Consider the following 17,182-nt stretch of genomic DNA (forward strand, 5'->3'; position numbering starts at 1 on the left):
ATTCATAAGATTCGTAATACAATTTGAAATTTATCACACTTCTAGAGAATAGTAATAGATGCAGTCATCCATACTGAGTGACTTTTCTCCTTAAAAACTCTACGGAAGAGTTGAAAAAATAAGATAATAAAATACTTCTAAAATTTAATTGAATAGGCCTGTATTCACATTGCTACCCCTGAACTCAACGCCCAAAGAAACGCCAGCAATGGTGAAAGCCGTTGTCGGAGAAGAAACCCGATTCCAATCTGTCGATGATCGTCTCACCAAATCATCCCCTCCAGCTGAGGCACTCTCTCTCTCTCTCTCTATCTCTCTCTCTCTCTCTATCTCTCTCTCTCATAACTAACTAACTAACCAACTTCACTGCAGGTGGGTCTACTGATAGGAAAATTCAGCTCCGCATTGGATCGTGTCTTCCTCTTCGATTTGATTCCAACTCCTCACAATGATTCCGGCGAACCCGCTTCTTCCATCACTCAACCTGACAAGAAAACCGTTTCCAAATCAAAATCTCAAACCCCTGATTCTTCTTCTTTGTTCATTGATAAGGATTGGGTTTCCGAACACGCTCGTCAGGTTCATTTCTCCACTTTCTTCAATCATAACGATTATTATTATTATTATTATTATTTCTTGTTTTGTTTGCATATGCTAGTTTTGATTCCAATTTTGTTATTATCAAGGTTTCTAGAATGTTAGTTGGTGGCATTAAGGTTGTTGGTGTCTATGTTTGGGTTAATGATGATGCTTTCAAGAATTCAACCATAATGCTTTGCCAGGTATTATCGAATTTCAGTTAACTTGGTCATTAGCATGTATATGTTGCGATACTTTCTAGCTATGAAGCACCGACATAGACATGAATATGGTGTTGATGTTGAATATCGAATACAACATTGTCATTGACACATAGACACCGGTAATAATATAATTTAAGAAAATGAAAGTGCTTGAACATAACCCCATGTGTCAGTGTCGAATCCGTAATGTTGGTGCTATCTAGCTCTCTAGGTTAGGTAGGTATTCAGTAATTTTGTTCCCCTTTTGCTCCCTTGCAGACTGTTAAGGGAGTTGCTGAAGCAGCTCCAGTTTTGGAGGTTAATTGGGGTGAAAGACTGCTTCTTCAAATTTGTTATGGCCCGAGAAGGTAACCCAAGTTCTTGTATTTTGTAACACTCCCAAAATGGTTCGATTAGCTGAGAATATATTTTTGTTTATGGTGTGATTTGGTGTTTGTTCTATTACTGTTTTGTGCAGGTGGAATTGTAGAAACTGCTCACTATCTTCAAATATTACATCTAGTAGTCTACGCCCGTGTGATTTTAAAATGGGGAAGGTCTTAAGTTCTTTTCAAACTTTTAGGTGTATGCACAACTTTAACCTCAGGTAACAACCTCACAAATTTAGGATATTCTTGTATTTATTGACTAGACTTGCTGGTAAATTGAGTTTTTGAATGTGGTATCATATCTTATAAGGTTTCCCATATTGCATGACGGTTCATCCAAATTCCAAACATTGAGTGACGTTCTTCATCATGCAATATCGGTTCATGCCAAAGAGCTTTCAGATGCAAAATCCCTGATCAACGGTAAATTGGTAAACTATTCCACTCCCCGATTTTATTTCATCTTTTCTCTTCTAATTTGCAGCTATTATTTTGTCATAAGTCATAATAGAAGTAAGAACAATTTGGTGTTTTTCAATTGTTATGAGTAACAAAGTTGTTAATTCCCTGGTTGTAATGTGTTTAGCTCCTATGATATGTGTTTGTATTGTGATACACCGGATTTCTGAACTGAATATTGCATGCCTAAAATGGTTTTGCTATCAGATTTAGTTTGAATATTCAATAAGAGCAACATTTTGAGTTTTTGACATTGATCTATGCAAGTGAAATCCTGCAGACTGTAGATAGTGTTGGCTTGAGGTTGCACTTCAACTACTGAAGTTGTTAGAATATAAGAAAAATATCATATGATATCTTGAACTATCTGATAGGATTTTTTTTCTTCTCTTACAAGTTTAGTTTTTATATTAAAGTTATTTTTGTGATCTGTTTCCCTGTTCAGTTAGGATTAGGAGTCTTGTACTGTATTTCTATGAGCAGGGGTTAGTGCTAAATCTTTATGTATCTTCTGATGATCAATCATAATGATAGTTTAGTATTTCGAGATTCAATTGTAACACACTAAAATGATAGAGATAATTAATCAAAATGAAAATGAATAAAGTGTGCATGTGTAAGTAGGTCAGAAAATTATAAGCCACCACTTGTAGAGATAATGATGTTCATGATTCATATCACACATGATAAAATATTAAGAGAAGTTGCTAATATTTGTGGTTTGGAGTGGAATAGTTTCTTCAAAGGTATAATAATGTTCATTTGTATAAAAAGATATCCCAAAATATAAGCAAAAGTGAGTCAAATAAACTTGATGTATTTGGTTAAAGATTTGGACCAAATACATTCATTTTTGTTGACCACTTTTTGCTTATATTTTGGGACGGAGGGAGTACATATTTAGTTGCAAAAGAATTTTTCTTCCACCCACTCTAGGTTTTGTTAATCTTCCCGTTTTCTTTCTCTTCTCACACATTTCTGCACTTGTATTTTATTAACAGTACAAGACATTTCTCTGTTATCATTAATTTTATTAAAATTTATTTATTTTCTCTACCACTTTAGGTTCTTGATAGTGAACCATGCTCGTCCGATAGTGTGCATGAAGTTGAATTGCTTATACCATTTTCGAATAATAGTTTTATTGAAGGTAAACTTTCCTTCAATTTTATATCATATAAGAATATTCTGTTTACAATAGCTCTTGTTAATTTTCCAGTTGGTTTAAAACTTCATGTTCTAACATTAATTGTTAATATCTTATAAAGCATACAGCCAAAGAGATGTTTCTGGTATTCTTTCTTTTAGTGGCACAATATGTTCATTTGCGTATCTGAATTCAAAAGAGCCAATTTCACAAGCTGTCACTGATTCATGATTTTATTTATGATGAAATTTCTGCTCTTTTATTCAAGGGCTGTCTTAATCTTGGCATTTGTTTGTTAATATTTCCCCCAAAATATTGTTATTTGGTGGTACACCCTCTCCCATGTTTAGGGAGTGATGAAGTGATAACTTCACTGATTTTCTGATCTTTTCCAATGTTGTCCTGGATCACAATTCTGTGTGTAGGGAGATATCATTACAAGCCTGCAAAGTAGATTGGATATAATCTGTGATGAGACGGATGTTGATTCACACGATGTTGGAAGGCAAGTAGGTGATGACGATGTATCAGTTGAAAAGCCCGTTTCCCAACTTGTGCTGCATTTATTGAGGTAAAGTGTAATTTATAATGTGATATTTACATCTCACTCATTGATATACTCCAATTTTCTGTTCCGAGACGTCTGTACCTAGTGTATATGCTTGTTCCCGAGTCCTTGATTACATGATCAATTGAGACATTTTATTCTTGGTACCTTGTTACGATGTTAATACACTGGCCTAAAATAGATTCTCGGTGATTCAGTATTTGTTTTGCTCTGACTATATTCTTTAATGGTTGAACCCTAATACCACATTTGGTTAAGTAATAAATCTATTATTCTTTTTTTGACAGAAAAGAATGCAACCTTCCTTTTCCTAGAAGAGTTTTCGCACCATGGTTAGCAGGGACATATGTGTGTGATTACTTGCAGCCTTCTGAGACTGTTGAGGTTTGGTTTCTATCTTCTAGTGAATTTTGTTTGCACCTTGTGATTTGGTTTTAAGGTCAATTACTTGTGATTTGTTCTTAGGTTTTAAAAGATCACTGTATGGAGTTGTTATCCATGAAAGCTCCAACTGAGGTCTCTACAATTTTGGAGCCAGAAAAAGAAGTCGTATCTTTCAAAACTAAATCTTTCTGGGATGTAGCAGTACCCTCTTATTCAGAAATTGTCATAGAGGACAAGGTGAAACTTGATAGCAGAGGAGAGAGTTCTAGTGATAAACTCGTGAAGCCAGGTCACATCAATGTTGTAGCTGCTGGTCTCATCCTTCTACTATCCGTCTTAGTCGGTTTTGTGTTATTTGCCCTTAAGGGTTGAGGGCTTTATCTCTCCTACGTACATTTGCTCATCTTTATAGCATGAATACACATTTTGATATCATTTCCAAAACTGCTGGCTTTGGCAACTTCTGTACTTTGAAACTTTACAGCGGCAGGTATGGAAAAAAATATATGAAGGAATGAGGAAGATCAGGCTCAATCGATTTTCGATTCTCTTCGCCTGCAATAACAAAATCATCATCACATACTTGTGGATTTGTGAAATTTTATTTCAATTACTTTTATTTGTGTTTGAATTCCATGGACGAGTATCATTTAACAAGGTGATTAGTTTATAGGTAAACTCACCGTAGTTAATTAATGGAAATATAGATTAGTTGATAAGGAGAAGGAGAAGTTGGATCGACTATAACTTAATCTATTATTTCAATCGGTATTTAGTTACGAGTCTGATAGTTAATGTTTTTTTCTAACTGATTATCTTGTATGACCATGGAGGCAACAAATTAAGAGAAAGAATGTCATTTATCATTGATCATAGTTCTTACTGGCAATAGAGTAAATGGTTGTTATCAATAGGAAGTATAAATCATAAGTATTTTAGGGGATTAAATTATAGCTGGTATAAGTGAAACTGGACACCTTAGTGTTTTCGTAAATTGATTTGCAACTTGCTCTATGTTCTTTGTTATCATGTTTCGTCTTAGAACCATTTCAATTTGTCTAAATGTGGTATGCGCTTTCAAATTGAACAACTTTTAGGAGTGCATAATATCAAACATCATATCCACATCTAATATTGGAATCCAGTGCACAACCTCGACCACCAATTTATCAGCCTCGACACCACATGCTCAATATCAACCTTCAAATGTACAACGTCAACCACCAGATAACCAATATGCTCAATGAGCAGCCTAAATTTACATGTCATTAAAATTTCAAACAGTGATTCACACTCAAATAAGAATATTTAGATTATTTCCAATTAACAATTTTAAAATCACTTTTACCGTGGCTGACTTTGATCCTTCCTTTCTTTCTACTGTGAAAGAAGAGGTCAGACGTTGAAATGTATCACGAGAAGGAGGGAAGGTAACTAGGAAAGTAAAAGAACATCTCTAATGTTTACAAGTAAAAATCCATGACCATTAATAAATTGGAGCAATCGTCGTCGTCATCATCTTGAAAACTTAACACCTATAGCTTGCTTTACTGAAACTATATAACTGGAGAAAATCCCATCATGTTAATTTGTTGGCCCATTCTCAGAAAGTTTCTCGTCCGCAACATCACTAGGAAGGTCAAGGCCATCTGGAATTTTGCCAGGATAGTTGGTCGAAGACTCATCTGATCCAATCATCCTGCAAAAATGAAAACTCAAAACTGAATTTTCCGCAGAAGCTTTTGTAATGAGTATAAGTTGTTCTGTAAATAGGATGCTCACCCCCTATCAATGATAACCACCGAACGCAGTTCACCATTAGCTAAACTGTAGAAAAAGAAGGGAGAAATTTTACTTGTTAGTCCTATAAAAGTCCAATACAAGAAAGGCTTGCAAACTGCAAACCTTTTTCTATTTATGCCATATGATAACACCACAAAGTGAAGTTTCTATCCTATTATCCTGGGAAGTGTATGTACATGCTACAGAGATGGACTGTTCAAACAATTCTTTGTATAAAGCTATTATCCATTTCAAGTTTTAAGTAAGACGTTTACAATAAGCTGAGGATATTTTTGCTAAATACTAATGGGAAGTGAATATTATTGCCACATAATTCCATGACAAATTCAGAGAATTCAACTTGCAAATATAAAAAGCAAAAAGATACATGTGTGTAGATTAACATGCTTTATGAGTATAGCATGTCATGTATTGTTAAACTCATTCCTGTAACATGTCATTGAATAACAATTTAAAACTTCGTATACTAATAACAAATTAAAATCAAACTCTTATTTGTCCTGTTTTTTCTTAAAGGATTCCAACTAGTCATTCAGTGTATTCTTTTTTTGGGGGACTAGTAGCCTAGTGGCTAGACTTACACACTTTAAGTGTGGAGAAGTGGGGAATCGCCGAATCGGGGGTTCGAACCCCAGCCCCTCCAATAATGTCATTGATAGCTATCAACTGAGCTACACCCACGGGACAGTATATTAGCCAATTTACTTTTCCAAAACAAAAATTCTCCTTATTAAATTATGTGTCATAGATAGCCAAATTTGAATGTTGTGGTCATAAAAAAGACAAGACACTACTTTTAGATGAATACTTACTGTGTGCAGATTTCATTCTTCACATTTGGGTGACAATCGTTTCCAAAAGAACTTAAGAGTATGAAATAGAAAACCACTGTGGCTAACAACAGCAATCTCCTTTTCTTTACGTGTCCACAACCTGGACCAATTCAGAAAAATCAATAGAATACATAATCATAATGGCCTAATATAATTGATTGCTTCAGATGCTGAGCAACACATTAGAAAGAAAAAATAATAATAATTGGGAAAACACATGTATAGTCTAAATGTCTTAAGTCTTAACACAGTCATAGTAAGTGCAAAATGGTCAAGAGTCAAACTTTCCAACCAAATTAAAAATGTCAGGTTAAATCTCAACCGTAGTAATATGGACCTTTTTTCAGTATGCTAAAAAGCCTTTGGCTCTGTAATCCAAAAAAAAAAAAAGCCATTGGCTTTCCCTATTTTTTTTTCAATACGACTTACTAAATATGCATAGTCGAAACACGAATTATTTAATCACTCACCAATCTAAAAATTTCAGTCCCCTGGCAGCAACTTCTTCATTCTCCTCTCTAATATCAGGTTTCCACAAAATGTCCTCATCATGCTCTATCTAAACATAATTCATACGAAGCATGAATCCTATCTAATCAAATATCAATCATACCTTAGGTATGAATGCATCAGAACAAAATTATAGTAGCTACTATCCCAAAATAGATTACTTACCAGTGAAAAATCAATTGCTGGAAACATATTTTGGTACTCAGTGATGCTTCTTCTCTTATCACAAGGATGCACCCCCTGAATTACCCAAAAAAAGCATATTATACAAACTAACTTAAATACAATGCTATTTGTTATATATATAAATAATAAACAAAAAAGACAAGAGATGAGGTAAGAGATAGTATACATTCAATTTTGAAACTACTATCTGCTCATCATGACCTAAGCTATTAAGTTATTTCATCTGGCACATTTCATAAGTGCCGATGCCATACTCTATTTGAAACATATATAAAAGGAGGAAGAAAGCACATAGGCGATTGGTGTAATTAGTAGATTCAATATCTCAGATTCTAAACTCCAAAACTACAAAATTTTCATCATCACATACCAAATGCTCTCGGCAAAGCTCTACTGCTATAAATGGTGGCGAATTCAGACTTGAAATTGCATGACGATTGCTATTCCCCACATTGTCATTCATCAGAGGAGGGGCATCAATTCCATCAGCGTGTGCATCACCACCAAAGACTCCAACAGCTGTTTGCATGGTCCTACAATGAAATATTTATCAATTTAAATAGCCCCCTCATCCCACCCCCCTGAAAAATATATCTAGAGGAACACTCTTGTTTGTTCACTGATTTGCAAAAAAAATAAAAAAATCCGTGAAAACTTCAGTGTAATCCCACAAGACTACGTGAAAATAATTATTTCTTTTTTCAATAATACATCTAAATAATTACTATTGTGTACTTACAACAAAAACTCCAAATCAAGACCAATACTTTTAAAAATAACCACATATTAAATATAAAACTATATGGGTTGAATGGCATATTCATATGTGTAACATCCCAGCTGTTCTTGCCTTTTCTGAATTTTAAAAAATAAACTAGAGACCATTTAATAAGAAGCATAGCTCAGTCATATTTGAAAGACACTATGATAGTATATGTTAGACATATAACAAAAGTATGCATCTATATAATATACATACACTATATAATTCAAACAGTAATGTGAGATTTTCTCTCTGAATATTTGTGATCTGTTAGATTTTAAGCGAGTCATAAACTAGGTATTGGTAGAAACATCAGAGTTTCATTAATCCTAGGACAATGGGTAAAACATTAAAGTTTTTAAAAATCATCTGATATTTGTTGTTTTATATATGGTTGTTTGAGTTTGATTCGGTCATCTTATCTCACAATTACAAGGTTATATCAAATTCCTGGTTTGTAAAGGACTTCTTCTACACCTTTACATGATAACATTTCTTCTTTCAATTCACATCAACTATAAGTAACCAATCTTGATAAAATGTGACTAGTAGCAAATAATGGTATACCAAATTACAACCAAGGTATACCTTAACAAGGGGGAAACAACAACTAGTTGAACTCTTTTGGAAAGACCGCTTGCCTTAACATGCTCTCTCAGATTATCAACCTGTCATATAAACCAACAAATATCACACCCATTATGTATTCAGTGATAATATTCAAACCCGGAGTCTGGAAATTGAAAATGTTAGACAATAAATACAAATGGTAACGTGACTGCGACCACTATTTAAAACCTTGATGATCGTATACCTGATTAGTAGTGGCAGTTATGATACTAACGGGGAGAGTAAAAATGAGTGCAAGTCCTGATGCAAAGATGAGAGCCCACCATGGCATTTGTATTTGTTCTTTCATGAATATACACAATGAAAGTGCAATGAGAAATGAGGCCAAAAGTGTAACATGAAACCACCAATTAGGTATGTCCTTATACTTCTTCATCATTCTTGTGTGAATGTCTTCTTTTCCAGTTCGAGAAGATCGAAATTGACCATATATCTCCCTGTTAATTTCCACGAATGTAACATAGTTATAAATCGTAATTGTGACCATGCATTTGGCTACAATATCAACCGCGACTACAACTGCAATTTACTAAAAATGAAAAGCATTACTTACTTTCCATTAAAAACGGCAACATGAGTGAGGGAGGAAATAATGGCAGCAAAGCCAAGACCATAGCTAACAGAAAAGAAGATACTCAAATTGATGTGACCTTGTTTAAGATATGCATCCATATCTATCTCAAATTTATCATTCACAATAGCTGTCACATTATATTCCTCACCTTGTGCAGTGAATAGCTTAGAAGAGAATATTGGGAAGGTTTTGGCATTATAGAGATTTAATCCCCAATAAGACATAGGAATAAGCATGTAGATTAATAAAATGTAACCAACAAGGATATTAATTGTTGCAAAAATGGGAGTAACAAGTGGATTCCCAAGGAATGCAGCAATAGTGGTCCAGTCAAGAGAAAATGAGCCCAAACCAAGCCCAAGCTTTCCAGATCCAATTTGTTGGGCTTTTACTGAATTTGGGAATATCCAACAAACCCATGAAATAATTGATAATGTGGCAAAGAGGTAGCCTGGAATCACATACCATGCAAAACTACAAATAAATGCAATAAAAAAGAACTTCTCTCTTGACATTCGTTTCTCATCTTTTTCATGTAAAGCCCTGCATGTATATAGATAGATAGATATATAATTCAATAATTACACAATGATCATATATATCATCAAATTAAACAATAATCCAAATCAAATTAGTTGATTTGTGTTGCTTCAAAAACAACATTCTAATTCTCCTTCATTTATCACGAACCAAACACATCCTAGAGAGCAGAGTATAGGGTTACCCTACCCCGTGTCTATACTTTATTTAATTCTTTTAAGAAGTTAATTTAATAATATAGATTTAACTATTTCAAATAAGTTTATTTTTAAAAAAATTAATATAAATATTGAAGGCAAAAAAAATATTATTTAGTAGATAAGTTTATTCTTCTTGCTTTGACAATTTCTTTCTTTATAGTAAACTACGTAGCTAGAAAATTTTGTCGACAATGAAAATAGTTAAGATTACAAAGTAAATAAAAAAATATTTTATTTTTTCTTTATACTTGATCTCCTCGTTAAATTTCGGCTAACTTTATCATTGTTTATGTTGAATACCAATTAAAACAACAACTTCACTTTATACCAAAAAAAAAAAAACAACTTCACTTTTTGGATCATATTTAAATTTTTATAAGACTTTACCCAAAAATAATATACAACTCTAATTATTTAAAAGAATTACTTCGTCTTTCGTCTTTTTTATTAAGTCGCTTAATAACTTAAGTCACCATGTTAAAAAAGAAAAAAAATAAGTTTTACTATTTTTTATATAAAGCAAAGTATTTAATTTCTTTCGACTAATAAAGTATTTATTCTTTATTATTTTATTTTTTTGGTAAACTAAATATATCTTCCGCACACAACTGCAAAGACTAATCTATTTAAGAACATCACATTTTTTATACGTATCTTCTTCATACTCATTGTTTAACAAAAAAAACAGCATTTTGGGACATTGCGTACGTTTTTTATGCATTCCATTTTTATTCATCGGTTTGTATTTTTCATTACTATCTCTCATCTCTCTTCTTCTTTATTTTTTATAGAACTCATTATTCTCTTTTGTTTTCTAAGTCATTCTCAAAACGACATAACTTGAGACAATAAACATATTCAAACGATTAGTATACATAGTGATTTCAGCTCACACAAGTTTCGCCCGCCCAATTTTTATGCTCAAATTAGAAGACTTTGTTGAGAAAGAAAAAAATAAAATAAACTAAAACCCATTAAGTAGTAAAATTTCGATTTTTTAAATTTATTGATTAAATAATTATAACCGATCGTTAGTTGGGTCTAGCGGCAATTGGTGTTGGACTTAATAGGGAGAACCACAGTTCGATCCCCTAACCGTGAACCAGATTAGACGATCCAGTGGTAAAAAAAAATAAATAATAAAGTACATCAATTTAAAAAATGAAATTTTACTTACTATAGAAAAACATCTATGAATTTGGATCCTCTCCTAATTTTTTTTTATCTTAGTCTCTCAACTAAGTAGTATAAGAAATAAGAAATAACATAATTAATTAATTATACTCTCCAATCACTCTTATAAGAAGAAAAAAATTCATTGAATAACCAATATATACATCCATCAATTATTCAATAAACCTATTAAGCAGAAGTACATACCTAAACAGAGAGACTTGCATTAGAGTGGCTGGCCACCACATCTCTGCCGGCTCCACCACGTATTTCTTCATTATCCCCGCCCATCCATACCCCAATACCTGCAATCATCCCCCATTGATTCATGCAAAAAAATATTTTTCAAATAAAATATTTTTTTCAAATAAATAAATTAAATTCATAGAAAAGAAATTAAGAGAGAGGGAGTGTGTTATGCACACCTACCTGCGTAGTCAAGACAAGAAGCCAACTAGCAAGAAATGTAATCTTCCGATGGTAAAAAACACGAATAATATTAATAATACCAATAGCATAAGCAGAACCATTCCCAAAAGCAGCACCAGCATTACCAAATATTGAAATAAGCGCATGCTCTTTCATGTTAAAAGGACCAGGATTCAATGAAAACTCTCTCTCCCCAGCAACACTACCGATAAAATCCCCAATGTCCACATTCTAAACGTCCATACTGGTTGGTTCGGGTCATCGTCATTTGATACTACGGCCCGAACCTATGGGATCGGTGAAACATCGTCGTCGTTTATAACAGAACCCATGCTAGTATGCTAGTGAATATTGTGCACACAACAAAATAGTATTAATTTTGCTAGACTGTATAAGAGAAATGGTTCATATCTACTCTTCCATTTTTTTTTCCACCCTGATTCTACGTTTTGATTCTTGCCCCTTGGAACTTGCAATATATAATGCTGTGTTTATAGTATTTTTTTATGGGTATGTTAAACGGTGCACCCGATGCACTTGTTAAGCATACTAAAAATAAAAATAAAACATAAAGTTAATGTTGATAAAAACAACTTTTTACACTTTCAATGCATTGAATGCACAAGTTTTAAGACAAAATTTCATTTTTGGTATGCTTTAACACTTTCAATGCCATTAATTCTTATCTTTCTTATTTTTGTACCATTATTATTATCTTTACTGTCCTAATACGGTGATATGAATATGAAATATGAATACAGACATTAATTCACAATGTATTCATTTTCATTTGTGGTAGTGTAGATAGACTAGTGTCCAGCTGGGATATCTTTCTTGTTGAATATTCTTTTACTTTTTATGCAAATATTAATTTATTACCATATTCGTTTTTTAAGATTCCTTTGTTCAAAAAAAATCAAAATTTTCTATTAATGTTTTTAATGTTTATCTCTTGTAACCTTTTCTAGTAAATATATTTTTATGATTTTTTGAAGGATCTTCCTTCCTAATATGTAATTAACAACCAAAATTGGAAATTTTATATTGAACAAAGTAGTATTATAATTTTTACAAAGTTGTATATATGGATATTTAGACAGATATTCATATATTGAGTTTTTTAAGCACTACTATGAGTGACACTTTCAAAAACTTAAAATGGTTATTTATTCGAAAATAACATTAAATGTTAATTAATATTTTAAAACAATTTATAATTTGGTATTAATTTTTTATTAGGACAAAACTTTAAGTGCAGCGCCATAGTGCAGTGCCATAGGCACGGTTTTTACTGTTTCCAATTAAAACCTAACATGTGTACCACAATGTAATTTTTCTTTAACGCCGTTTCAATTCTCTTTGCGTTCAATCCTCTTAATTCCATCCAATTTCAAGACACCATCCATCCATCACCGTAGTCTCTCCATCTTCTAATCTAATGATCTCTACAGACTACTAGGATGGACATCGGTTCGATTTGGTTTCGGGCTCAAACCCTATAACCAGTCGGACCGATGAGTGACATATGCATAAACCATTTTTTTAAAAAAATAAATTCTCAAATTTTTAATTAAAATTTGCCAAATACAATTGCAGGTTACTTGCGTCATTTTTTGTCCAAACTTTTTTTCCCCAATTTTTGGGCCTTTAAACTTAGTCATATTGTTAGCCCATTATTTTCTATTTTTTTATCCAAATATCTTGTCTAAATCTTTGGTCTAAATTTTTAATTACTTATTTTTTTCAAATGATTATGCTGTTAGTAGCTATATTCTTGATAATAATTAATAATAATAATAGCAAAAAATTAATAACAGTTCGGTTTCGATTTGCAATGGCCGAAACCTTCCAACCGTAAATCACTCATTTAATGTCTTAATATCTACTGTTTACACAATTCCAACCCGCGGTTCCACAGTAACCAACCCAAATATTTTGTTTCGGTTTGGGTCGAACGGTTTAATTGGATTGGGTCGGTTGTGCCCAGCCCTACTCAATACTGCTAGAAAATAGAAATAATCATGAAACCATCAGCACAGCACATCTCCACCACAAACACACATTCTCTAAGTTTCTAATATATGATTGAATTGCTTCAAGCCTTTAAACCAATGTCAAGATTGTTTTTTTGAATACTGAAAGTCAAAATTCTCACACTCCCCACTTTTCTTATTTCACCGTTTATTTATATTTGTTCAATTTTCAGTGTTTTCTTCTTCTTTTTTTATAATTAAGGATGTATTATTTAATAATTAAGTAGGTGTTCTTAATTTAAGGGTGAACCTTCCAACAATTTCTCAGTTGAACTTTCTAAAGTTGGCCGTGCAAGTTCATCTTTTGGTGGTGGATTGGGTTGGTTTTTCAACGAAGAAGATGTTAACTTAACGATGTTCCGTTAATATAAATCGAATAAATAAAAGTTAAAACGTGAAAATAGCAAAAACAGTACACGTGTTCACATTTCATTGGAAAACAGTAACTATGGTACTGTATGTAAGTTTTGTCCTTTTTATAATTTGGTACTAACCTCCCCCGACGTTTCTTTAAAAGACACAAACACTCCCTCTAATTTTAGATTAAACACTAACCTCCCCTAAAATCTTTTAAAATAAATAAAAATCTCCCTTATAAACTTAACACCGTTAATTGATGGTTAAATATATATTTTTTGTTTGTTTTGGAAACTGCATAAGAGAAAGAGCTAGCACCTTGCACAGGATGTACAACAAACACAAATGGCAAGAACTACACATTTTCAGCCTTGGGCAGTAAAAATGGCAAGAACTACACATTTTCTAGAAAAGGGAAAGATATATATAGAATCGAATTAGTACGCAAAGGGGCGGTAATGAAGATGCAACGTGTTGGTATAGTCCATTATCTACACAGGGAAGCAGATGTCATGCTTAGCTTAAGCTGGTTGGAGGGACTAGGAGAAGTTTAAGCCAACTTCAAGAAGTTAACACTAATGATGGTAATAGTCAGGAAACTAATTACTATGAAGGAATCATTCATATCCAAATCACAAGCCTCCTTGTTCAAGATATAACTCATAGTTCCACATTTTCATTTAATTCTTGTCCAGTTACCTATCACGAAACAAGAAAGCACCGAATCATGTTATATATTTGGTGACCCTAACGGTCAAGTAGACAACAAACTTAAAATATACTAGCAAGATGAGATTCAAAAACTGAAAAACTGGAAGCATGATTGGTCCATATTATTCATCACTCAAGCAATTTAAAATATAAATTAGAATTAAATATGGCTAGATTCAGGGCAAGAAGTCGATAACATAAGGGATATAACAAAGTCTAATGTAACAGCCATCTAGGACTATAAGCTAAACAAATGCATTTTATCAATCCTATTATATACCTTTTTTGCAGAACTTTTCTTCACAAATCCTCTGGAGCACAACTCATTAAACAAATCCAGAGCCTCCTCAACTAATCCTTCATAAGCAATGCCTTCAATAAGAATGGTATATGTAGCTTCAGTAGGTTTGCATCCTTTAGCTATCATACGGGCTAGTAGATCAATAGCACGACTAGTTTGCCCAGCCTTACAGAGTACCAACATGATTGAGTTGTAAGGGAAAGCATCGATCCTAATGCCTGATCTTTCCAAGTCATGGAACATTTTGATAGCACCATCAACCTTTCTCTCACGAATGAATCCCCCAATCACTGAAGAATATGTAATTACATCAGGTTGAAGACCTTTCCTACACATCTCATCCAAGAGTTGCACAGCATGCTCAGTTGCCCCCACCTTTGAAAGTCCATCAATAACGATATTATAAGCAACCACATCCGGTTCACAACTATAAGATGACATATCACTCAATAAATTAATTGCTTCATCCAACCTACCTTCCTTGCAAATTCCATTGATAAGAACACTGAAAGTAACCACATCGGGTTTACATCCTTGAATCTTCATCTTATCCAATAATTTCATCGCCTCACCAACTCCACTCTCTTTACAAGTCGCCTCTATCAATATAGTGTATGTAACCACATCAGGCGAAACTCGCATCCGTTCTAGAAGCTGCAAAGCTTTCTCTATCTCCCCCGATTTGCAATAACCACGAATCAAAACATTGTAGGCTGCAACATCAGGAACCACACTGGAAGCTTCTAGAATTTCAATGACTCGTGTAGCTTTCTTAGTTTCACCGGTTTGGCATAACTGACGAATGAGATTTGTGCATACAAATAAATCGGGAATGCCTCCTTTGAAACTCATTCGCTCAAGAAACTTAAGCCCCTCGTCTAATACACCAATTTTAACCAATTTACGAAGACGGTTATTGTTCTCTATCTCCTCTAAATTTGTTGCACCGTTTGGGGATGATTGTATACTATTGGAATTCTCTTTAGGGTTTGGTTGTGATTTACCGTTGGGGATATAGTTTTTACTAGAACTTATGCATTTGAGTTTTGCAAAATTATGAGAAGAAAAAATGAAAGGTTTTTTAGTTCTGAAGCAACGAGTTGTTGTAGAAGCTTGTTTGTGAGAGTGGTAGTGAAATGAGTAAAAATGTTGGGTGTGTATAACTGAATCCATAGTTACTACTGAGTAGATAGGATGATAATGGAAATTGAGAAGCGATTATTACTTACTTGCAATTTGAAGATTCCTCCGACTCGAAGACGGTGTAGGCGACGATGTTATCCGATTCTAACTGCGGCGGTGGATTCATTCTCAGTTTCAAAGGAGGAACAGAGGTTTATGTATTATATTTCCCTATATTTTCTGGCAAATCCCAACAAGTGTTTTGGGTACTCTTTTAAGACATTAAATAGGAAGTAGTTTCTAGAATTTTTATGAAAATGCATAAACTCAATTTATTGGAAATTATAGTGTTTAATTCATTGAATAAAATATTTTATTAAATAGAATGCTTAAACAGCGTTCAGGGCACTTGTTAACAAAACTCTTCAACTGTTTTTTTTTTTTGACAAAATCAATACTAAATAAATTCATTCAAAAGATTCGTAATACAATTCGAAATTTATCACACTTCTAGAGAATAGTAATAGATGCAGTCATCCATACTGAGTGACTTTTCTTCTTAGGGGGTGTATTGGATTAAGATTTCACAAGACAATTTTAGCAAAAAAAATCTTGAAGATTTTAAAAGACTTTGTGAGATTGTATGGATTTTATGAGATTTTAGAAGACTTTTTTGAATGACTTTTTCAATCAAGATTCTTAACACAAGAATTTGTGAGACTTTATGACACAGACTTTTGAGATTTTGAAGTACTTTATAAACTTTTAAGATTTAAATGAGTCAATAAATTCGATATAAATTCCTTCTAAAATAATAATGAATCAATCAATGAAAATTAATCATTCCTTAAAAAAAATCAACAATCATTAATATAATAAAAAAATCAATGAATAAAATTCTACAAAAATAAATCAATGAATAAACAAAAAAAAACAATTTATCACTACACAGCTTCAAGTCTTGTCCAATGCATATATCACCGCCCATAAGTATAGCTCATTGTAAACTAGCTAGCTTGAACCAAATTGATAGAAATGGTCAAAAAAAATGAACAAGGTTTGTTGTTGTTGTTGAAACATGTTGTTGTTGTATATATTTTTAATGTCTATATCCTATAATGAATCGTGACACTATTTATGGTAGCAGGACAACCATGAAGAGGAAACGTGATAGAGAGGTAGGGAGAAAATATAAGCGATTATAAAAAATATGAGATAATCAGGAAACATAGAAACATGAGGAAAAGTGAAAGAAATAAAAAAAAATGAAAATCCATCAAAATCTCAT

The 17,182-nt window shown here is 32.9% G+C and overlaps 1 protein-coding gene and 2 pseudogenes across 1 annotated transcript; 1 reads left to right on the forward strand and 2 right to left on the reverse strand.

Moving 5' to 3' along the window:
- Positions 1 to 71: 71 nt before the first annotated feature.
- LOC123893622 lies at positions 72 to 4,448 on the forward strand (annotated as a pseudogene).
- A 490-nt stretch (positions 4,449 to 4,938) lies between these two features.
- LOC123893621 lies at positions 4,939 to 11,548 on the reverse strand (annotated as a pseudogene).
- Positions 11,549 to 13,998: 2,450 nt separating this feature from the next.
- LOC123893623 (pentatricopeptide repeat-containing protein At1g09900-like) lies at positions 13,999 to 16,154 on the reverse strand. Its single transcript, XM_045943387.1, has 2 exons — positions 14,752 to 16,154; positions 13,999 to 14,459 (listed from the first exon to the last, which is right to left on the reverse strand). The coding sequence occupies exons 1-2, from the start codon at positions 15,943 to 15,945 to the stop codon at positions 14,421 to 14,423; spliced, it is 1,233 nt and encodes a 410-aa protein (XP_045799343.1). The 5' UTR covers positions 15,946 to 16,154; the 3' UTR covers positions 13,999 to 14,420.
- Positions 16,155 to 17,182: the final 1,028 nt, after the last annotated feature.

The sequence above is a fragment of the Trifolium pratense genome, linkage group LG7 (genome assembly GCF_020283565.1).
Source record: "Trifolium pratense cultivar HEN17-A07 linkage group LG7, ARS_RC_1.1, whole genome shotgun sequence".
Classification (NCBI taxonomy): Eukaryota; Viridiplantae; Streptophyta; class Magnoliopsida; order Fabales; family Fabaceae; genus Trifolium; species Trifolium pratense.

Coding starts and splice junctions, on each gene's coding strand:
- LOC123893623 (XM_045943387.1), bottom strand. CDS start 15,945: ATGGATTCAGTTATACACACCCAACATTTTTACTCATTTCACTACCAC. Junction 14,460..14,751: donor AGAAAAGTTCTGCAAAAAAG/GTATATAATAGG, acceptor GTTTCGTGATAG/GTAACTGGACAAGAATTAAA.